This window comes from Acipenser ruthenus, chromosome 9 (assembly GCF_902713425.1).
Source record: "Acipenser ruthenus chromosome 9, fAciRut3.2 maternal haplotype, whole genome shotgun sequence".
NCBI lineage: Eukaryota > Metazoa > Chordata > Actinopteri > Acipenseriformes > Acipenseridae > Acipenser > Acipenser ruthenus.
This window is the reverse complement of record NC_081197.1, coordinates 49179800-49205103: the sequence shown is the minus strand read 5'-3', so window position 1 is coordinate 49205103 and position 25304 is coordinate 49179800. Positions and strand designations below refer to the sequence as shown.

The window sequence follows — 25304 nt, the reverse complement described above, 5'->3', positions numbered from 1 at the left end:
TGCTGGAGTGATGTGCGCGGAGTTAAGGGTTGCTTTTTAAAAGCAACTGGTTTTATGCTTGGTGCATAGTTTTGAACATGGTAGTCTCTCACAAATTGTCAGCCACTCCCACCAAATTGCGCTATGTATACATTATATTTGTGCACAGCGCAAAATGGATTGTGGCACGCAAAAAGTAGTTTAGAATATGGCACATTTTGCGCGTAACGGCCATTTATGACGTGCATAACCCTCTGCGTGCTGCGCAAACCTTTCGAACACCTGGGCCTCAGTCTTCTCTCCAACAAACAAAGGAGCTGGCTCTCTTTTAATAGCATGTTGCTGGGCTTTAATTGATGCTCAATTAATCAATTAAGCACCAGCTATATTCTGCACCAAGATTTGGCAAAGATAAGATTTTAAACCCATCCCTGCCAAACAAATTCAAAATATACAAATTTTCATTCACACATCTACAAAAAAAACACATCTTTTACATGTGCAGTGCTTCTGCCCTGTCACACACCAATATATATATTATATATATATATATATATATATATATATATATATATATATATATATATATATGAGGAGAGTACCGTGTTAGATTTAAAACAGGGGTCTCCAACCCTGGTCCTGGAGAGCTTCTGTGGCTGCTGGTTTTCATTTCAACCAATATGTTACTTATTGAACCAATTATTGGCTTAATTAGGTCAAGATTAACAAGGTGTTCGAAATCTTTAGCCACTGATGATGTAAAGACACCTATAAAACCTGCTGGATGGGGCCTCTCCAGGACCAGGGTTGGAGACCCTTGATTTAGAAGCTACATAATGTAAGGCAGGGGTACTCAACCCTGGTCCTGGAGGGTGGCTGTCCCTGCTGGTTTTTGTTCCAACTGTATCCTAAATTACTTAATTGGACCAATTAAATGCTTATTAGAAGCTTAATTGGTCCAATTTATCAATTTAATGTACAGTTGGAACAAAAACCAGGAGGGACAGCAGCCCTCCAGGACCAGGGTTGAGTAGCCCTGATGTAAGGTGTCTAAGCAGCGAGACCATTCAGAAAGCATTTGTAGGCCAATTTATAGCATAACATGTGCTTTACATTTACAACGTCTGTACCATTAAAGAAAATGGGCTGCACTGCATTACAAAACTTTAAGGACTGTTTTAGGAAAGCATTGTTAAAGATTTTTGAAAAGTATTACGACTTAAAAGCTGTTTGAAAGGGTTTATTAGTTTATTCTTTTTTTTTTTTACCCAAGTAAAGCTGTCCTTTAGAAAACAAACAAACAAACAAACAAACAAACAAACAAACAAACATTCTCCTTGCCCCATGGTGAATTTACACCTGAGCAGTATTGAGGGGAATAATATCAAGCTGACCTGAGCTCAAATACAAATTTGTTATACTTAATATTCTCAGAATTTCAGAAGCATGCGATCCAATGCATATCAGGATCTGAATTGCTGAATGACAATTACCATTACAGCAGCCTTGTTAGCTTGACATTAGAAGCAGCTTAAGCAAGTCAAATTGTATTTAGCAAACAATAAAAGGAAGAACTACATCTTGATCAGAGACCAGCAGTCCAAATGAATTGCACTTGAATTCAAATATAAGTGAACTGACAATTATACAAGGACATACCTTTCCAAGCTTAATCATTCAGTTCCATGTTGCATTTTACACTGAGTGATCGTTCCTGTATTTAACCATTTAGTGACCCCATTTGTTTGAAAAAATAAAAAGTTACTGTTTCTGTACCTGTGATTATTGTATATAACTGTAACAACTGCAGCATAATTGCAGATGTAATTAATTGAAAGAATATCAATTCATTTGATATTTTTTTACAATATGAAATTGTAATTTTAGCAAACAATTCTGCTGCAATTGTATTTTTAATTGACCCCTAGGTCGGATGTCAGGATGCCATTTGTGACTATATATGAGATTTAACAGCATTCAACTCCCCAGTGCTTCTTACACAGCATCTTCCATCAGAACAAATAAACACTTCAAAATGTAGATACTGGTAGTACTCATTAGGAAAATTGACATCAGTTTTCAATAATAACATAAGAAACACAAAAAGTCTAAAGATGATGCACTTTACATTAAAAATAAATAAAATAAAACAAAATAGCCTATGTATTGTGCCATGCTTGGTAATTATTCTGTCTTTGTTTGGGATGTGTCTTTTAGCAAACTATTATAAATTAAATGTTAATTAAACAGCATGCAGGTCGCAAGCAACATCCTTCAACTGGTCAGCTTATCAAGTGCTGTTATCATGAAAAGGTTATGTGACCTATAGTATGTGGACAATCTGAAATGCTCCCTCAATGTCCATTACAAAATAAGGCATCAGACTGATGCCTTATTTTGATAATTTCAAATTTTGAGCAGCAGTTTCCAAGACTTAGGTGTCTCACTAGTAAAATCAGGGATAGAATAGGATTGTCTTATTACATAAAAAGGAGATCTGTAGTGATGGTTACGCTGTGCTATACAGCTATAAACCAATAATCAGACAATATGTTTCACACAATGCTTTCCTAACTAGCATTTCAAAACCGCAAGGGTATTTAATTAATTCATGCAACACTGTTTATAACGAACAACAAATATTTGCATAATAAGAGGCAATCTTATTCTTCCACTGCAAGCAACTTCAATAAGTAACAAAGATACACCAGAATTGATCTCGTGAGACTGACCTTATTAAACTTGTATCTCCCCTACTGTAAGCTTCTTTTCATTGATTTCCTCAGAATGGTCTAATGGAAAATGCAATAGCCAGGATCTCAAGCATTACAAATTATTTTAAATGATCTGCATGAGAAACACTAACAATTCAAAATGTGCTGAGGAGTGGGCAGCAAGAAGCATTTCATAGTGAATTATCAAAACAAGTTTTAACATTACACTCCACTCTGTATAACACTGTACAGCTTTAATTATTAAAACAGACTTCGAAAAACACCATTTTAAAATCGGAGTTCAAACTTTGTGAATAGGGGCTGCAGCTAAAGTAACTGAGAGGGTTATGAAACTGGAGTTTATTCCCATAGAAATGAGGTAGGTGTCTGTGCGTTTACACCAAATGCATCTCCTCAGGAGTTTTGGTTTTGTTCCAGGATATCCAAACACACAAGGCAGGTAAGGGTTAGGGTTTTTTTTTTTTTTTTTTTTTTTTTTTAAGAAACATGCAAACTTCGCTTTCAGCCAAAACTATGCCACTTTTCCAAAACAAAAGAAAGTGGCCTTTCTAAAACATTGCAGGGTGCAAAGTAGGTTTGGATACTTGGTTAGCATCAGACAATAAAGTACTGTAACCCTTCATTGCTGTTATCATTGCAGAACAAAGCAATGGTACTAAATACAATAGATTGCATCAATTTATAACATGGTTTTAAAGGGATCTGTACGATAAACAACATTCCTTAAGTAGGCAGTGGTGTAAGGGGTTATTCCTTTTATCTCCTAGCAACAGACAGCACGTCCTTTCTTGAATGTCTAGACAAGGTAAATATCTAGGCCCAGTGTTGATTCTTTGGCAAATAAAACCACTGGTAGTAGATTTTGTTTATGACCATACCTACACAAAAATTAAATACTTACATCATGTCTAAAATGTACATGAAATGCAGATGATTTTTTCTACTTAGAATACACACAGCTGGCAAGTTCAAACTAATAAAATCAATCTCCATTATCGAAGATGACAATTTAATTAAATTAGTGTAAGACCTTGTATTATTTTTTATATATTATAAATAGGGCTTCTGATTTTTGGTTTTAAGCGATAAAACCCGATAAAACACCCCCGATACAAAAAAAATGAATTGGTGGACAGCCAATAAACACTGGAAAAATTGTGGAAATGGTTAATCAATTCACGTTGACTTTACCCTATTCCCATTAAAAAATAAAGCCTACTACAAAAATAATAATAAATACATTTCCCAGTGCTGCTGGACAATGTCCCGCCTTCCTGACTTCCATCTACCATTGATTCGTTCTCAATACTTTAAACCCGTCCCAACTACTGAGTGACAGCACATTCCTACATTTCTATTGGAGACTCCGCTTGCGAGATTTAAAACGAGATTACAATCAGGATGGAGGCGTGTTTGCGGGATTTAACCCTTAGCGGTCCATTTATTCAGCACGTGTCAGGCGCGTCGGGTCCAATTTATTTTCACACGTGCAGTTTATTTTAGACTCGCTGTTTAAAACTATTTTTTTCACAGTAAAACAGGTTTAAAAGGCACTGCATTTCAACAGGACACTCAGTAATGCATCTCCAGCCCAGCCCCACCCCTTGTTCGCTATATTTTTCAAATGCCTCTTAATAATAGTACATACCGATAAATCATCTCTTGATCTCTCGTTGTATCACCAAACTCCTCAATAATGCGATCCAAGTCGTTATTTTATTACTATAACATCTAAAAAAAAGCTCTGCAAATGTCTGTGATATTCTTTGAGCGCTGGATGCGGAAGCAGCTATCTTGTTTGTTTATGTCTGTGTTATATATGTAGTGTCGGGGCTATCAGTATTCATGAGATACGCCCTTTTTTTTCATCTTCTCTCGGCTCCTATCGGTCTCACTCGGCCATTGAATGGTTTTCTTGACTTTTTCCGGAGAAAAAACGACTAGAGACCTGTTTTTTGTGTCTTTATGATGATGTAGGACAGGGTCCGACATTGGACCGGAAAGGGAAAATTGTGATGTCGGACCAGGTCCGACATAGGACCGCAAAGGGTTAAAACTGTATTACAGTTAAGATACAGTGGATTTAAAACAGAATTGTGGCGAAATGTACAAAAATGCCTACACACAAAAACCCCAGAAGAATGTGCCCGTGACCATAGGGATTTCGTTGTGGAAGACAGCAAAGGAAAGAAGGTACAACTTAAGTGTGCAAGTACTGTCGAGTTACTACTATACATATTGTGACAGAAAAAAAAAACAAAACGCTAAAGCATTTTGGAAAGTAACCGAAAACACTCATTTCATACAGTATATCAAAAACGAAAGCCCCGAAAAAAACGATTTACATAAAACTCGAAAAACAGAAGCCCTAATTATAAACTAGCTGAAGTACCCGGCGTTGCACAGGGAAAGTCAATATTTCAATATTTCATGCATGACAAATTGGGAAACGGTAGCCTTATGGTTTCCTATAAGTTACAGATCTTAGGTGTCGCACAATGCGCTCGGACCCCTTTCTCTTTTTTTTTTAAACTTTTTTTTTTTTTTTTTTTGCTATTTTTACATTTTAAATTTCTGTTCTTTTTATTTTTTGTTTTGTTTTGTGGGTTTCTTTAGATTTGGAGATACATGGCTACTGTAGTGATCCAGCAATGGGGTTACTAAAAGTACCCCGGGGGTCAAAATTTTGGATCCAAACATAGAAATCGACCTTCACCTGGATGAAAGAGGAGGCAATGCAAAGTTTGGTTGCACTGGCTCCTGCGGGGTCCGAATGCATAAAGGAACAGACAGACAAACTTTCTTTTTTATATATTAAGATAATATTAACAATAAAAAAAATAAAAAAAAGTGCAATATTAATTGTCCACTAAGGCAACATTCACAACCAGTAGACCATAGAATTGCTAATGACAGAAAGCAGTAAACAAGCACAGATTGTCAGGCCTATCAAACGATATAGAGCACATTTGTAACATATAATAGTACTATCAGTTTTGATTAGGATTGGCAGAATTCAATTGTCGAACTAATACATTTTTTCAAACAAGAATTGCAAGACCAAAACCACATTTCAGAAAACGCTTTTTATTATTATTATTATTATTATTATTATTATTATTTTTTTTTTTTATTTTTTTTTTTACATCTACAAACAGCGAAACTTCAATTCACTGGTAAGCACAGAGACTGAACCTGTTTGGCTACTTATTCCAGGTGCCTGTGCCATTTAATAATTAGCTGTAAATGGAGAAGAACATGTTGGGGTACCACTGCACTTGTGGTAGGTCTTGCTTATTCCAATCTTATGCATATTTTTCAAAAGGGGACAACTATCTGTTGACGGATACGAAGATACTGTGTTTAGTAAACAAGGTGTTTGACTGAGGTATAAATATCACTAGGGAATCTGGGGTAGCACTCCTTGTTCATTAAAATAATTTGCATACTTTTGAAGACTTCAAGTAAAAACAGGCCACTAACGCCTCATCCCCTAGAAGTGTCTTTTAAAAAATAATCCATTACAGTTATAAATTGTTACTTCTCAGGCACAGTTTAAATTTCACAGATTTTATATATATATATATATATATATATATATATATATATATATATATATATATATATATATATATATATATATATATATATATTTGGTTTGGGCAGGCTGCAGCTCGAAATATTTGAAGGTACAGCTATCGAACTCACTCGTTTCCTCCTCCAACGCCATTTTCTTGCAAGATGATATAAAAAGCGTGTTCAAGGGAATTTAAGATTTAACTTGTGCTGTTGAAGCGCTTTAGGATTTCCATGTTATGCATTAGCTGTAGTCATCTTTTTAAATGCAACTAAAAACGACATTATTTTTTCAGATCATTTTATTTTAACCACATTTTGTCTGAAAAGGGAACCATTACTGAAAAATGTAATCAGATTACAGTAATGCATTACTTGTAACGCGCTACTCCTCAACACTGCCCACCAGTACAGGTTTTTGTACGGTTTGGTAGGCACTATTGTGTGGTCCCCTTCGTTGAACAAGGCAGTTCTGAGGTGCCCTCTTGTGGTTAGTACCTGGAGCATGCACTGAGACACCACTCCCTCAGGGATCTCGGGGAAGCGATGTTTGAGGTCATGCAGGACCTGGATGTCAAGCTGTTGGCTGCCCTGCGCCATTCCAGGACCTCTGGTTCTTCCGGAGCACTTACAGGGGGTGGGAGTCAATGGGCCTGCCAATGGCTACAGTCCTCCGACCCTTCTTGCATTTTCTAAAACAAGAGTCAGAGAGAGAAATGGTTAAACCTAAAAACTCTTAACCATTAATCAGAACAGCCAAGAAGATAAGCTTGATAGTGTCGTTAAGGTTTTACCAGGACCTTAAAAGTGTTTGCTGGAAGCAAAATAATTGCACTTCCATTTGTTTATATTGTTGTAAAGTATGGTACTAGGCCAAGCAACTTGTTGCTTAGAACAGGAAAAATCAGAAGGCTTTGAAGGGGTGGGGACAATTTCCCTCCCCAGGTGAAACGACCAAGGAAGACGACCTGGAAGCAAGGCTTATACTGCAAGTAGAGTTATTATAGTACCTGAGATTTCTTGTTTTTAAACAAAAATGTGGATTTAAGACCTATATTGTGAATGGAAGTGCATCTCTGGGAAATGATTTTGTTAGCTACAACATCTTTAAATCAGTTACACCTGACTAATTGGAATGGACCAAACTTCTATGATACCACTGTTTTTTCAGGTAACACTTCTCACAAATGCACAAATATGAATGAAGACGTGCCATGACATCAGGCACTGACAAGTTTCTGGAAATATATTTTGTGGTCTGGCATAAGATCCCAAAACACTCTCTCATTCACTCTGCATTTCACTTTGAGAACACTCTTCAAATTTGGTTCAGTGAGTTATATAGATTTATTTGGAGACAGATTTATACTTAAATATGCATTTATTTCAGCTTTAATGAATTAATAAAATAATAAGAGAAAGAAGAATCTCAACATTTACAATGTGACATGTCTAATTCAGAGTTCAGGAGCTAGTAGTGGCTAAGCTGAAAGCTATAATCTTCAAGCAAACATGTCCTCTATTAACATTATAAAAGTAAGGTTAAGCATTTTTCTGACTTCTGATGAGTAAGCTCCTTCACTGTTTATTTTAACTATTAAAAACATGTTGAATTCTCACTAGGGCGCGGGTACAAAGCTCACCACAGTGAAAAATAAAGCCTAGATAGACATTTGCCTACACAGTAACTGCTGTAGTTGACGGTGCATTCAAATGATTTCATTCCCATTTCCATTCCATTCCCTTTTAAATCAATTCCAACACTATTGATCAAAAGTTGCAAGTAGCAGTATTCTGCTAAAATGAGCTTCTTACAAATTACTTAAATTGAAGTCACTGTTAGTCAATTAAATTGACTTCAAATTAAAGCAGTCGAACAATCAACTGTGTCTCTAAAATACCAATCCCTTCAAAAGGAAATGGAAATTTAAACAGGACTTGACCCCTAACCCAGGGAGGAAGAAACAAACAAGTGGATTTTTTTATTGTGCTGTTCTTTCCTACAAGCACACTACTCCCTTTTTTTCTTCAAATAATTGATTTGATAGGAAAACTACGTCTTGGGATGGGAACAGTTAATTGAGGAACACCAGTCTTATTTTAAGCTTTAATAAAAATGTAATTAGTCAGACAATTGATATTTCTAGTATGGTATATCACACAGATGACATTTCCTGCATGCAATTGGTAAGCGAAGCTATACACCTGCCAATTAAGTTTAACCATTTTTGATGTATTAATACAGTGGAGTAGATTTAAAAAAATACATCTCATTCAAAATAACTTTGTTGGAGACATCTGTGTGAAGCATGTGATTTTTATTTAAATCAATATTGCAATATCATTAAGCTGGAAAAGCTTGCCATTTCATTTTCCACTTTAGTAGTCATCATACTGTACTGACAGTACAAGAGTCTCAAAACCAGTTTCTTGATAAACTAAATGAAATTGTCAAGTCTTAAATCTTCAGTACACAGGTTTGAAAGACAATCGGTGGGAAAAAACAGCCAAGACTCTGAATGAGAGGACTTCTCTCCTTGACAATGCCGGGGTATCTCTACAATCTAACATGTTACTGTACATTTGTGGAACTGCAATTACATGGCAGTGAACTTGATGGCCTCGAAATGGCTGAACCGGTTTTGCAACCGCAATAACATTGAAGAGGCTCCATTTAAAATCACAGTAGTCTGCACAACAAAACATGGAATATTTGTGTAACAATACCAGATTTATATACTGTATATATATTTTTTTAAACATCAACCTTAACTGCGTGCCCTAGGGGTTATGCTATTTTCACACATACTTTATGATGACACATGTGCCTGCACACATTGTTGTGCTCATAATTAAAAGAAAAAAAGAACACTTGAAGTACAGCAAGTGTTCTTTCTGAATAGATCACCAAAACGCATTTGAAATGTCACCTAGCTGGATCTGAAAAAGAATGAAAGCCTATAATTCCCAGTCTTTCGATTATTTAACATTCATTTGTAAAGGAAGTGTCCCATACTGTTTACAAGCATACGAGACTTGAACATAAAGGTGGTGCATCCCACTAGTACGTGGTTGTGAACCGGTGACCGCCATACAGTACTGCAAGAGAGTGTTTTAACCACTATGCAAAAGAGGTGGGCTTGTCTGCATTTGAGGTTATAGAGTTTTGAATCTCATCTCACCGACAGGGGACAGAATCCATAAAGGCAGAGCATCACACAACACTGCCCGTTACATCAGCATATGCTTTAAATCTATGTCTGCATGCAGATTCATAACCAATGTATATAATGAGGAATGGAATCGATCGAAAAATCGTTTTTCGATTTAATCATAGCAGCCCTATTGTGAACACAGGAGACCTTACTCCAAGGCTGGACTCCAATTTATTTAACACTAAAGAACCACTCCCCTCAGGTAGGTGCCAATGAATGAAACATCCAGCCCGAGGGTATGTAAATTGGAGGAACATGAAAAGGGTTTCGAATCCCACATGGAAAGAGCCTGCTGGGAAAGACGCTCTGACACTTATTAGAAAACCTATTTTCAATGGACGTGATGATTTTCCAAAACTCAGTAAAAGCCTTGCTGAGGCAGCTGCTTGACAGAATAAAAGTCCAAAATGCTTTTAACTCATTAACTCAATCATGGTATGAACAATGACCATATAAGAGCTATACCAATAGTTCCTTTTACTTGTATCCTTTACACAACTATACTGTACTTCTAATGAACAAAACACACCAAGTATACAGTACATCACCTACCACTCCTGTAAACATAATAAGCTATCAGAAAGATGAAAAAGTAAAATCACCATGACCCATATTCACCTGCAGAAATCTAATGCTGCTAGAAATCATTGCCAAGGTGTGCCATTTTACTGTTTAAAATAAATAAATAATAAATATTTTTTTCTCAAACAAATTAGCAACCGACAGGTCACTAAAAAAATCTAGACACCCATCCACAGAATAGCTTTGTCATGATTGTTAAAACTATTTACTTACATGTGCTTAACGGAACCATGGCTTTGAAATCAATGTGTGTCATGGATAGTTCTATTACCGAAGCTGAGAATGGATTTTCCATAACACACACACACAAAAAACACACTTTTACCATCACACACAACATATCATTCTTTTACTGTGGATAAGTCACACACCCCAATTTACAGGACATCAATGTGGAAATGGCTAAAACAGTGTGGCCGATGGTCCTAGAATCTTGTTTCTTTACCTCCACAACAACATTGCAAAGTGACACTATATTAGAAGAATGCCAGACTCCCTCTCCCCAACACATGTCAGGTCATTCCGAGCTGAAACACCACGCACTGATCTGTTTTTGGTTTTTGATTGCCTCTGAAATGCACACCAAGTTCTCAAAGAGCAGGTGCCTGTCTTTCATAAGCTGTGTTATACATGCAAGTCAACTGATCTCAGGGAATGAGACGAGAATTAAATCAAACCAAAAACCATTTTGGTGATTTTGTAAGTTTGGAAAATCCAAAAGTAAATTCTGTGGTATCAACAAGACCTTGAACTTTTGTTTGTTTAAAAAAAAAAAAAAAAAACACACCCCACCTCCCCTTCTGCCAAGCTCACCAATAGGATCAAACACAAACACGGTTCAGTTAGACCAAAGAAAAAGGATTGAACAGGCGTGGTCAATTCTTCAAAAGTGGCCTCTGACATCACTGACTAGTAAAAACAAAGTGACCTCCAGGGCAGCAGTGTGGAGTAGTGGTTAGGGCTCTGGACTCTTGACCGGAGGGTCGTGGGTTCAATCCCAGGTGGGGGACACAGCTGCTGTACCCTTGAGCAAGTTACTCGTCATTCAATAATGTTTCATGCATTAAGTGTAAAAAGGTACGCAGAGGATTGTGATAACGAATAAGTCATTCAAGTTCCTCCCAAACATGTTCAATTAAGATTAAGACCCTGGGAATGTAGGGCCTTGGGAGGTGCCTGGTCTCTTTTGTTCTCCTGAAACCATCCGCCCCACTTCTGACATGGTGAATGGGTGTATTTTCATACTGAAAGTAGCCATCGCCATCCACAGCGATGCTTAAGTAAACTATGGCATTTTTCAGACTTCCAGAGTCATCAAGGGACCAAGCATATACCAGGAGAACATCTGCCAAATCCAATCAGGTACTGCCCAGCATTAGACACATTTATAGAGGATTTACAGTAACACAGCAGTCCAGATACTAGCCTTAAAATGTAGCATAGCAAACTTATCTGCTCTCTTTCTAATAAGGACATACAGTAGCTGGCCACCCATTCCATACTGAGTCAGTCAAATACATAGATATAATATTGATGCACTTTCATTTTTCAGCAAGTTAGATCTAAACTATGTTTGATATATATATATATATATTTATTTTTTTATAATTATTTTTTTTTGCCCGCCCCCTAACAGAGCCGAATGGCACTTTGGAAAGCCAGTCTGATTTGCAAGGTCAGCCCCGTCCCCAAGTAATTGAGCAGTGCTAACTGTGGCTGTTGTTATCTGCCGTTCCTGGTTGGCTGTTTATGCCGCTGGGCTGCTTTATTCAAGCACTCTGGGACCAGGAAGCTGATCAAAAACAGTAAGGCTGTCCCATGGAGGATCAAATGCAATTGTGGTCAGCTATGAATGTGTCAGCGGGATATGCAGGGAGGGATCGTTAGCCTGATGCTTGTGGCATTTTGCTGACCATCATCTCCTGTCCTAAAAATGGAGAAATGTCCTTAATCTTTCATACTTCACACTCGGGGTCGGGGGTCTGCGAGCCTAAGATAGGTCGGCTTACATCTTTTCTAAAAAGATGGACAACTTTCTGCATGTATCTTTCTGCAGGTGTCATTGGTGGCAACATGTGTATTTTTGCATTGAACTTAAAGCAAAGGTCCCACTGTTTTGATTGTCAAACCTTTCATAAATAGCTAAAATATATTTCACTGTCACATACTCGTATCTCAAACTATGTATTCTTTGTTTGATGCACTATTTATTTAATGATTTATTTTTTTTTATTTTTTTTTTATAGTATTTTAATATTAATTCAATGGGGAAATGCAGGTTTAAATTCTGACTGGTCGTACTGATGTCAGAATATGTTACCCCTCTTCGTACACTGGGGGAAAAGCAGGTTGTAAATTTTCAAAAAACAAACGTCTCAAAATGAATTATGCCTCCGATATGTAGAATACATTTGTCGATAATTTTTTTTTTTTTTTTTAAGGTAGTTTGACACCACAGCAAATCTTTCAAAAAAAAAAATTCCCATACAAAAGTATATTATCTGTTACTACACTTTTTAAATAGTTATTTTATAAAATGTAAAAGCTGTAGATATGTTTTATATAGCACAGTTGAAAAAAATGACAGCATCAGTAATGGCTGCCACTGTGTGCAACTGCAAACAAAACAAAACAAAACAAAGATGGCCTGTGTTACTGATGCAGCGTGCCAAATGAGCAAACTTCTTATATTCATTGTATGATGCATTGTGATTGTTTCTTTTACTGTAGTTTAGCATTACAATTCTTAAACTTAATGCATGATGCAATGCGATTCGTTTACTGTAGATCAGCATTAGAATTCTCAAACTTAATGTGTGATGAAATGTGATCTGTATTTTATTGTATAAACTACTGTATGCATTTATTGTATGATGCACTGTTATTCTTTTACTATACTGTGCAGTGCTTCGAGACGGTGTTCCACGATGAAAGGCGCTATATAAAATTAAGATTGATTGATCTTACTTGAATAAGGATTAAAGAGGGAAATAAAGAGGGACATAAAAGTTGATGCGTCCCTATGAGGTGCACTATCACTATTCCTTTATGTCTGTAAATTTACAAATATAATATAATCCGTGAGCAAAAATGGAGTGAGGGATGGAAAGAACCTACATATTTTTTTTTTTTTAATAAACGCTTTTCTGAATTTGATCAGTCCTGCTGCCTCACTTTGCCTCCCACTAGTCCACAACGTAGTAGTCCTGCCTTCTACCACAGCTACGCTCTCTGGCTGACTCCAGCAAGAATAGCATGCGAGTGTAGATTAGAATGTGGCAGTGTGCTAAGGGGCAGAGAATGGGGAATGCAAAGGAATTGCTTAGAATAGACTGAAAGTTCTCAGGGATGAGTGGAAATTATGGGAGGTGAGGGGAGACCAGCATTAAGTGCCCAGCAAAGTATAAAAGGGGAAGAGGCGTGGGATGGGGTTGAAGACCGAGAGGAGTGTGTGTTTGGCCTGGCAGTTATGATAGGAGGGGGGCAAAATGTGGTGGGCAATATTAACTGTGGCCATTTTTTGTTAGTTATGGCACCCAGCAAATATCTCCAATAGTGGGACAGCTGTTCATGCTGCAAGCTGCTGTTGTATAGAGACCTGTTCTGGGGAGACAGTATGACAACTTGTTTCACCGTACTTTTGAAAAAAAAAAAAAACACAATTCTCATCTGTTAACTGATAAGTGAAGTTTAAGAAAATGAGCACAATCAAAAAAGCTACACTTCAGATAGACAGTGGTAGATCCTTCCAGGAGGGCTGGACAGAGACATTTGGAATGATTGACTGTAAAGGGAAAGTGTTGTGTGTTATTTGTAATGAAAGTGTTGTTTATCAACCTCAAGTATAAAACGCCATTTCGACACCAACCACAGAAATTTTGCAGATCTTAATGAGAGTGAAAAGAAAGAATTCCTTGAAAGGGCAGTGAGGAAGTATAAAAAAATAAATAATCTTTTGAAAAAAAAAAAAACACAACACACAGGCTATTAGCCGACAGGCAGTGTCTGTGATGAATGAATCACCATGCCTGTGCTGCTACAAAATTGTACTGTGGGGAGACATTCGTCATGTAAGAAGCGAAATTAAGAACACTGCTGTAGGAAATGGTGCTTCTGACTGAAATCCCACCAAGGAATTAGCCTGAAGGAAGTGGGAGGGATCGTGTTGTGGAGTTTTACAAGTTTGCAATCTATAAAAGATTGCTCCAAGTTGTATATAGTTTAGACTCTGACTGTTCGATCTATACAAAACAGTATATTTGAAACAAGGGAGCAATTCCGCCCAATTAACAGAACAGTGTGTTATACACTGTACACAGCACACACACTTAACTGTGGATTTCATTTCCATGACTTTTTTGTACATTAAAGTTCACTTTTTTTTGTTTGTTTGTTTTAAAACAATAAATCTAACACTTCTTTTTGTATAAAATAACAAAAATAAATAGCAATAGAACCCACAAAAGCAAAATTTCATAAAGATCAAAAGGACAACCAACCATTCTATGCAACCAGGCATCCCCCACTGCTCTGAATATTAAAAGGAGACCAAATGCTCCAGAACCATAAAGCATTTAAATATTTAGGAACATTTGTTGTACAATTTTGAATGTGACAAAGCAATTTTTCTGCTTTAATACATATTATGTTTAATTGTGAAATCTTGAAATTGTTGTGTTTTTCTTTTAACACTTGTCTTTTTATGTGCAGCATTACCAGCTAGAGTGGCTCTTCAGACCTTCTCAAAAGATGACAGGTAAGTAAACTCCAACGTATTTAACCTTATTAATTAACTTGTGTACATACGCCATGTGGCTCGGATACTACAGAAATACCTATTTTTCGACTGCAAGATACAACCCAACCCTAGGTTTTTTAACAGTTGCTTATGCATGGGAAGTAGTCAGCAAGAAAGCCTAAAAATTGATTTGAGCAAAACACGCAACTGTACATAGAAGGTCAAGTGAAAGAGGCGCAACTCAATATAGTGTTTAGTCTGCTCCGACCCAAGACATACCCGGGTCTATGTTTTCCAGATCTCCACAGCAGGAACTGCAACGTATGAGCTCGCCAGCATTCTGAAGCTTGAACACACAACGCAGCTGTATTACCATCATGTTTAAAGAAAATAATAATAATAATAATAATAATAATAATAATAATAATAATAATAATAATAATAATAATAATCCGCGGTGGGGCTGCCCACGTCAGATGGACAGACGCGCGTCCCGGGGACGCAGACAACTACAAACCTGAGAGTCCCGACAAACCACTCATGAGTAAAAGATGTGGATAGCCATGTCCCCAAGAGCCTTGCTAACCTAAGCCTCATGGACACACAAGTGTAATCAGGGACACACAGAACACACTTATTGTGTAGCTGCAGCAGGATAGGCTACTACAAGCTGAATTAATCACACTGAGGTTCTAGACATGCTCTGTAGACTAGCTAATAAATTCAGCACAGAAGCTTTACCCGTTTACAGCAACAGTAGTGGCATCGGTTTAGGCGACTTGCAACAACCCTTGCAAAGTGTGCTCAGATATCTTGCATGTCGATTTTATAAGAGACGAAGTACTGCAGGAGAAAGACTACCCAGGTGAATAACAATTCTCTACAAAGTTTGGCAGTATCTTCTAATAGGACACTACAGGATTATTGTAAGTTTTGCAAGGTGTAAACTGTTGTATCAAAATCACCTGGAAATGACTTGCATGATACAGCAATGTTAAAGTAAAACACAGGCCTTCCACACACTCCCTCTGGGAGTCTAATTGTCAACTACAAGGTGAGTTAACCGGAGAACACGATTTGAACCCCTTTTTATACTACAGTACCTCTGATGTTAACTGCACAAATAAACCACCAATCACTTATGCACAAATCTGCAAAGCAGCCTGCGACAGCCATTTGCTGTAACCGCAATGTAAACAGCAATTATTTCTGAAGGGAAGCCTGTGCTGTGGCAGTGTTTAAACTCGGTTCTTGTAAAGATGTTTTTTACAGTTTGTTATAAACATCGCTTAATTGCTTTTCAGTAAACTTACATAAACTACAGTGGCTTGAAACAGCACATCTACAGTATGAGCGGTTGTGCCCAGTTTTCTGCACGTGCTGTATCACCGGACACACAGAATGCAATCCAATGGACTCATACCAGGAACTATGAAGTTCTTATTGTTCTGTAATTCAGACTTTTACCTTAACTACCATTGTTTAATGCTACTCAAATAAAAGAAACGGCTACAAAAAGTAAACTTTCTAGTTCAAAACTGCAGTGCGAGATTTAAAACCTTTCAGAGTCCTTCACATTTGACACTAATTAGGTAACTCCCACCATCAATGCGAGCTGAAGGAGGTGGAGTTCTCCCAGCCCACAATCCTAACTGAGGCGGACAGTCTGAGATGGCAAAAGGATTGTTGATTGACGTGCCACACTGAGTAACAGGGGTGCGGCGTGTTGCATTATTTGTGTCCCCACCTTGCCTCTGTTTAGCTCCTACAATTATCGGCTATTAGGTTAACTAGCACCCCTTTCCAAAATAAGTACTGCAGACAGGCAAAGGCAACATGTACCACAACTACAAGGAGATATGTTTTGGGTCTTTTGTGATGATACAAACAATACATATATCTAGTGCGACACAACAAATGTTGATACACAATGAATCGTTACACCCCTATTGTACACCTGGGGTTCCCCAGTTAATCCAGTGCAGTGTAGTGCAGTGTAATTCCCTGTGCTCCACTGGCTGACACACTGGCTGACACAGTATTGGGTGTAACCATAGATTTAAATACTCGATCACGAGACACAAAAAATGAGACAAACACTTCAACTGGAAGTCCAGTGGGTTTCTACAGAGCACAACAATACTGTTTATAATTAAAATGCTACTAGTTTAAAAAGAGTGCCTACCAAGGTTTTAAAAAGCATTTATACAGCATAACTCATATTATCAAGATCTTTTTAGGGGATTTGCTTATACTTCAGTTTTGAATATGCAGTTATACAATGCTTTAGATTAAAAGTGGCTGATGCTGCTTATTCCGTTGTGTTGTAGTTAAACCTCCAGTGGTCTTACTGCAATCACTGCAAAGGTATAGTATAGTGGTGGATTTGAAATGTTTGCATATCCCAAATTCAATAAAGAGGTACCGATTACACTTTGAAAAAAGCTAAAAAGAGGCTAAAAACGGATTTTAAATTACATTGATTTGTTATATGGTTATGTGCACAAGTTTGTCACTCAAGGTGTTGCACAGAATTAGCTCTACAGTGCAGCATCTACAAATAGGCCTAAACAAGCGCCTCTTAAACCACACACCAGCAATCTCTTGGTTTTACAATCTAGCAAGCTCCATCCTGTCTACAACATATTTTTTTTTACAAACGTGCATAACAGCAGCTCGCTACCAAGACAAGGGAGTCCTGCAGCCACCTTTCAGAGCTCCAAACGGGGCACAGAGTAAAAACGTTGTAGACATGGAGTGTCTAAGAACACAGGTCCATACAGGTCCTTCCTGCAGCACAGCCAACCCTAGGTTTGTTTAGAGTGCCCTTTTATACCTGTGCTGGTTCCAGCAATTACCCACAGCTGTCTCTAATTAACCGATTGTCTTGTTAATCAGTTCATCATGCCTGCCTGAGGCATTGTGGAAAATTTAGTTCTTCAGCACACTTTTAAATGGTAAAACTACAATTCTTTTTCCTCTTGTTTCAAGCCATCTTAACCTGCAGGCTACAGACTCCACATTATCTGGGGTCCTACATACCTTCCTTCTATCACTTTTCCTCAGACTATATAAAGTGCTGGCTCAATGCACATTACTTTGCTCAGCCCACTGAACGGATAGTGAAATGAGATTTATCGGTCTATTAAAGAATAACAGTAATTCAGTACATGGATTATTACATTTTCTTTTTACATGTTTTAGCAGTTATGGGATGACAATCATTTCTCTATTTCAGTAAAGCGGTTCCAGCCTTATATATAGTAACAATTGGATGATTTCTTAGTAGGTCTGTGAATATTTTAAATGTTTAAACACTGGCCAAGTGTACTGTACAAAGACTTGCTTGCATGTGTTCTATGGGTAGTGGTGCACCACTAATTATAGCACTCCAGTCATGTGGTGCTGACTACTACAAGGTTTGTGAATTACCTCTCCCAATATATTTATTGACAAACAACAATTCTCTCCTTCACAACAAACCATTAAATCGTGAAGAGATACTGCTTTAAAATCCACACAGCACCAACATTAAAATGTTTAAATATTGTACTATATTTATTTTGTCTTATCAAATTTACCAATAAAATACAAGCTGGCATTTATTTATTTATTTGACAGCCTTAAGATTGACATTACACAGAAAATGCTTTATACAGTATTAACTCCCATAATTGTAATTATTCTTGTTAAAATATGCCAACACTACATTAGACATATTTTAACAATATTTTAAATGTACTGCTGGCTATATTGCATAAAACAAACCTGTTATCCCAATAAATTACTTATTAAAGAGCAGAGAGGAACACACTTTAGTACACTTACACACTTTAGTATTTATTTCAGAGCTCATTTATGCATTGCTTACCATTGCATTATATACCTTTTTGATATCCTGTTATATGAATGGATGCAAACATTTTTGCAATACATTTCAAGCAGTGTGTGTTTGAATATTTTAGTATTTGTCCTAGAACTACTTTAATGACCAGTGTGTTTTAAGAGTTTAGGCAGCAGTAAGATGCTTGCCAACATGCGGCCCTTAAATATTGGGATTCTTCCGGTCAAGGGAGATGGAGGGGTCCAGCTCTTACTTCAGCACATCTGGAGGGAATGGACTGGTGCCAGCATTAGCGGGTACAAAACAGAGCCCGAGTGTGTAGTAAAGAAAGAGATAATGCACACCAAGTCCATCTGTTGGAAAACTACAAGAGGGCGTTTTATAAACATCACATAATCATTTCGATTTCTAGGGCGAGGGTCCCTACCATCTATCACTGTCGAAACAGGGTTATCCTTTGCCTTAGAGAAACATGGTATGGAACTAAATATCAGTTATCTTAAATAACATATTCTTATTTTGCTTAGCTTTTTATACTGCGCATGTGGGTGTTCAGAAGTGTATTTATTGTTCATATTTCAATCACCTGCTTGCAGTAGCTCCACCAAGCTTTGAATTCAGAGCTCCCCACAGCACTGGAAATGTTTAATCCGCAAGACAAAAATAAAAGGCTTAATGAAACCTATCATCATACGCAAATGGAATGGAATAAACAGAAAACACAATGGCTCTCCATGGGCATCTCAAAAATAAAAACATTTGTGAGTAAAGACAAACTACTTGGACTATCAGCCCTCTGTGTTCAGCTCCCCTCGCTCACTGTGTATGAGTCGTTACCCACTTAGAACCAGTGTGCATCTTCTCTGTAGATCATTTTCTGTTTCAGTCATCACATCCTGGTGACTTTTTAAAACTTGGAAGTTTAAAATCACCCTTGTGGCTTCAGCTGGTACATGTGATCATTAAAAGTGTTACTGAACTGGCTGTGGGATTTAAAACCCAACACATTACTTCCACTAACTTTCTATTTGGTTGTACCGTACATATTCCTGCAATATCTTTTGACATAATTGCAATTGTTTTGATATTTATTCCTATTTCCCTTTTTGACTACTTATTTGTTTTGCATCAGTTGTGCTTCGGGTCTTCCCATCAAAGATACAGAAATGTTCTGTATATTATATATAGCCTTTGTACAGCATGATGCTTTGAACTTGCAACAAAATCTATGAAAGAAACTTATGGTAGTAATGCACTACAGTAAAATGGCAGTGGTGTGGCAATAGCTTTTTTTTTTTTTTTTAACAGTATTATATATTACCTCTAAGTGCGCATAAATATTTCACTTTTGTTTAGCAGCTTAAAGTGAACTGCAGAAGAAAAAAAAAATATTCTACCATGTCCGTACTTTCCGCCTAGACACATACATGATTTCGACTGAGTGGAGTTCCACATCGAAGTGGGTGAAGCAGGGGTCTGGGGATTCTGCCTATGGAAAGTGCTCTGTGCTGCTCATTAACTTAGTTGTTTTCAACTTGTTGTACAATTAAATACTAAATCAGTGACGCACACTCTTTCTAAAATGTTTATGACGTATACATGCTCCAGTAAACACACAATAAAAATCACAATACTCATACTTTTGTGGTTTTTGTTTTATTTTTAGGCACAGCTACATTTTATTAACAGCAATAGCGGCTGGTTTAATTTGTTTTCGGTCTTTGAAATGGAACCTGCGCTGTAATTATGCTGAGATGGGAAGTAAATGGTAACGTGATAAACATTTACAGTGCAGACTTCTTTGTATTGTTTATAATACCTTTGCTGAATAGAAAGCAAATCCAAGTGCTTCCAAAGAGATTCCCAAATACTTAATTCTTAAGTCTTAATTCTCTGCACCCAAACTTAGAACTCCAGACAGAAGGGGTACCGTTTCAAAAAACCCTTTTCTAGTCCATTTGTGTCCATGGGGATTCTATTAAGAACAGTGAACAAAAGTGCGAGGCAGCCTGAACTGAGAATTAAGTGATTTTCATTTTTAAACATCCTAAAGTTACCAGTGTTAGGCAGGGTTTGCTGTATGTGATGAGGAGAAGCAGTCCCTGCCGGTTTTGCCTCTCTAACCCACAGGCTCCAATGCTTGGAATCCCAAGTGAAGACTGCGCTGTATGACTCGCCCTGCTTTTAACAGGCGAGCCACTCTGGGATCCTTAAGGTTTTGAACTTTAAAAGATTAGTCTACTGAAGGAGCACCGTAAGCTTTACTTATGCTCAAATGCTCAATGTCAAAAGGAGATTTGTTTTCAGCAGGCTACTTCTAAAAAAATCACAAGGCCTCCAGGCTTCCAGTTATAGGGATACGTGGGACTTTGTGCAAATCTCCCAACACCGAAAGGCTGATTGCTGATCTACCACCAGCAAGTAAGAACTAGCAAGGAACCAGTGAGAAAACCAAGATGTTTAATGTCAACTACAACTGTCTAGCTGAAGTTGTCTAGGTATTGTGTGATGTTTACCAATTTATTTTTCACTAAATTATTTTGTATTATTTGTTCAGATACAGCTTGTCTGAAATAGCCATCTTTTTTCCAAACATAGATAAAAGGGATTTGGGGATTAGCATAGAGGTGAAAAGGTTTTGCATCACTGCTGCCTGCATGCAATGGGAACCATGATTTTTAGACATACCAAAAGAAACGTAATCAATTTAATGACAAACATTTCAACTAGAAGTCTCTCACTGAAGACACTGAGAAAGACTTCTACAGTAGTCAAAACATTTGTCATTGAATTTTAGTATTTCCAAATTTGGCACTATTGAAAAATAGATAGAATAAAGATAGCACACAATAAACATATTGTGCCATTGTTCACTTCACAACAGCTGTAACTCTTTCTGCAGCCCATGCAAACAATGCAAAAGCCTGGCCTGCTGTTAACTCAAAACCAGAGCTTGAAGCAGAATCTTCTCTCAGCCACAATATGAAAGAAAATCAAAATTTGCTTTTAAAAGGGGGCTCCCGAGTGGTGCATCCGGTAAAGGCTTTAAACACTTCAAATAAAACAAATGTGGAAATGGTGAAGGGGAAAAAACTCACTGTTTTGGTTCTCGTTTATTACATTCCACATAACAAAGTTGCAAAATGTATTTATATATATAGAAAAAAATAAGAGGTCTGTGTGATATGCGATTATATATATATATATATATTATATATATATATAATCTCACATATCACACAGAGCTCTTATTTTTTTTATTTGCCAGTTTTTGAAACTGTTACACAAATTCTGGTGAGATGGTAAGTGCAAGGTATTTTTGTCATCTGTAGAAAATACGAACATCTGATTTTTGTAGCAGAACACAAGTCAAAAAACATCAGTTTGAATATTTGTCCCAGCACTAATTGCAATGCATGCTATAATGCCCTGTATGGAGCGTACAAAATGCAACTGACTATTTGATAATTATTGTTAGAAAGTTAACACATAATATCTGTTCGAAACCTATTTGTCATTTTTAGTGTCAACTTTCAAAATGGTTAATACCATCAAATGGCTGAAGGATCTCTCAGCATCAGCACTCTTTGCAGGCAAAATCCTGAGAGCAATGCTGGCCAATATTGGGTATTAGGTATTCCCTACTCCAGTAATCAAGCACATCTGTGCCAGCTTTCTACAGAGCTGCTGGGTCCAGCATGCATGCAGCAAACACTGATGTCTCATTAACAGCAGTTCTAGCACGTTAAGATAACCGTTATTTGTGTAACCCATTTGCTATTTAATTAAATAGAATATGCAAGTATCAAGAACAGATCATTTGTGCATTTTCAAAGGACGTGGGCTTTACACCTAATGCAGTTAACAGGAATACTGACTTATCAGGCACGTAATGGATGTGCAATACTAATGTTAATAGACCGAAAAATAGCCATTCAGTAAAAAAAAAAAAAAAAAGTGAAACATCTTTTGTCTACCACTCCTAAATAAGATAAATAGAGAACTGGTTTTATTTAGTTTTACTGGTAATTGAAAAAGATTAAGTCATTTTTGTGGTGTGGATATACTTATGTATAATTCCTATTACGCATGCACAAATAAGTTCGGCAAAAATCTACAGTACTGCACCTTTAAAAACGTGTATGATGCTATTTATCTAGCAAGAAATGTGTACAATACAAGTGCAAGACAGACATGTTTAGGATGATACAAGACAAGGTGTTAGGATACACAAGCCGATTACAGGTCACACACTGAACTTGTCAACAGCTTTATACTTAGAGTAACACAGACTTGGGTTAATGCAGAAACAACTGGAAAATATGACCAATCAGCCAATTGATTTTTGTCCCCATTCCATTAATGTTGAAGCAGATTTTAACATATAACAATACTGCAAAATAGGCATGATTAGCACAGATCAAAAAAGGTTATAGGTTTTGATAAAATGGCTAATACTAAGACGACTGAAGCTCATGACACGTCAGCTTAATTCTATTTGGCAACACTGCAGCACAGGTATGCAAGAACACACTATAGTCATTTATCCAAACTACAGTAGGGTGGGAGGGCACTGGTTGTGAGGAGACAAAGACATTGCACTTGATTTTCATGTTAAAAAAAAAACAAAAAAAAAAACACCTTCTTTAACCAAGTATGCAGCCTGTCAGTGTCCTGGTTCAATAATAAATAAATCATTACCCTGGGGATCACAGTTAGCTGCATGGTCAACGAGTTAGCTCCTGCTGGAGATAAGCCAATGAAATCTTAGTACTGGGGGTGCTGCACCACTGAGCACCATGGAAACAAAGGAAATGCAACAGTACACCTTGCACCACAAGCTCAACACCTTAATGTGTGTATTATTTATTATGAAACAATTCAACTGGAAACAATTAGTAAAATAATTAAAGGGTAGGCCCTATCTCTGGTACGATATACACTTAGCCCCACGAAGCTAAAAGATATTTCATGTAAGTAAGGCTAAAGAAACACAATTTTAAATTAGGCAAAAGAAAAACTGGTATTTTGGTGAACAACTCCTGCAGTTGCTCCGTGAAATGACAACCAAACGATCCTTTTAGTCTGGTTGCTAACACTACAGGTTTTACTCTACCACCCCACACTGAATCTAAATAATACAATCAGAAAGGTTTACCAATAGAAATTATAATGCACCACATTCTGCATTGTAATCTTCCCAGACCATTCTGCAAGCTCCTACATTCAAGAGATACCCCTATAATAATTAAACAATCTGCTCCAACAGTACTCTGCAACACCAACTAAAACTAGCTGCACAGGTAAATAACTCCTTACAACGCAATGCACTTCACATACCACAATGCAAGTTATTGATACTGTATCCAGACTATCTTGGTGCATCGGTGGCCTGTACTAAAGACAGGCCCAACATCCAAGACTTAAAAATCTGAAACGCCATTAATTCATCACACAGGTATTAACATTCTTACACACTGCACTTAAACGCATTAGCTGTCCCATCATTAGTAACTTTAAGCCAGTTTGTCGATCGTTCATGGAAAGGTGGGTTATTTTTACATGTCAGCTACACACACAATGTGGCCTGGGTAATTCTTCTGTAGTTTGCTAGTGTATCTGCCATTGAAAATAAGACAAGCTGCCCACGTAACAGAGAAGATACAATTGCATCATGGTTTATGTCAACGACTAGTACACACTAGTAGGTTTCACAGTTTGGACTCTGTTGTGCAATGTCGAGCCAGCTACACCACTTCCATTGTAGACACATCATTAACCACTACTGTCACCGCCCGTAACATACTTCTTTAGACAAAGGTGGGTCTTGTTTAGAAGCCAGATAGTGCAATGATGTCGGATTTATACCCAGGTCGACAAATCATGTAAATAATACAAGTCGCCTCCCTCAAGAAAAAAGTGCTGTCACTTGTAATGTTGATGAAAGTAAACATTACGCAGCTCTGGATAACCACAGCCCCCCAACGACAATAGCAACAATAATAACACTACCAAAAAGCAGCGACTCGTACACCCACCACGGACCCAGCAGTGAGAAAACAGTACTGTGCAATGTAATGCTGATGTGATGTCTGTGAAAAGGCGGAGATAATCACGGTACCCCCCTAGTACAATGCATTTCCTACTCTTTCAAAAGTAGCCTCGTTTCTTACCGTCGTGCTCACTCCCTCCCGCCTGGCATGACTTAATGTCCCCCGCAGGCAATGCACAAGAGGGTGGGTTTCCCCCGGTGCCGCGGCGGATCTGCTCTGTTGTTAAATCTTTCCGGTTCGGCTCGGAACTTTATACCGGTTACTGAATCCCTTAAGGCCCTGAACCAACATCAACCAGATTACAATGGCGACCGGGAAGAGGGGCACTATCGCGAGATGAAATAGAGACACCCGGAAGACAACAAAAACCTGTCGATGGTAATAAATAAATAAATAAACCCGGCGTGAGACTGTCTATCACAGACTTGGCTTGTAGATAAAAAGAAATAGATAAAATGGTGCATTCTGCCCAAACAGGTGTTTGTTTAAATCACTAACATATCCAGAAGCACAGGCGGTACTTAAATTAACACAAGTGCAGAGCGTCTTGTTATTTTAAAACTACGGGTTTAAACATATTAG

General features: G+C 37.5%; 1 protein-coding gene across 2 annotated transcripts in view; it reads right to left on the bottom strand.

The window, feature by feature from the left end:
- LOC117406066 (TGF-beta-activated kinase 1 and MAP3K7-binding protein 3-like) overlaps positions 1–25091 on the bottom strand; it is a 44943-nt gene extending 19852 nt beyond the window's left edge. Inside the window, exons 1-2 of one of the 2 annotated variants that reach the window (XM_034009794.3) lie at positions 24843–25091; positions 6789–6982 (exon numbers count right to left, since the gene is read on the bottom strand). In XM_034009794.3, the coding sequence (XP_033865685.1) occupies positions 6789–6890 (102 nt within the window). In that variant the 5' untranslated portion in view covers positions 6891–6982; positions 24843–25091. The remainder of the gene's footprint in view (positions 1–6788; positions 6983–24842) is intronic. The other variant, XM_059030153.1, reaches the window with a different exon arrangement.
- Positions 25092–25304: the final 213 nt, after the last annotated feature.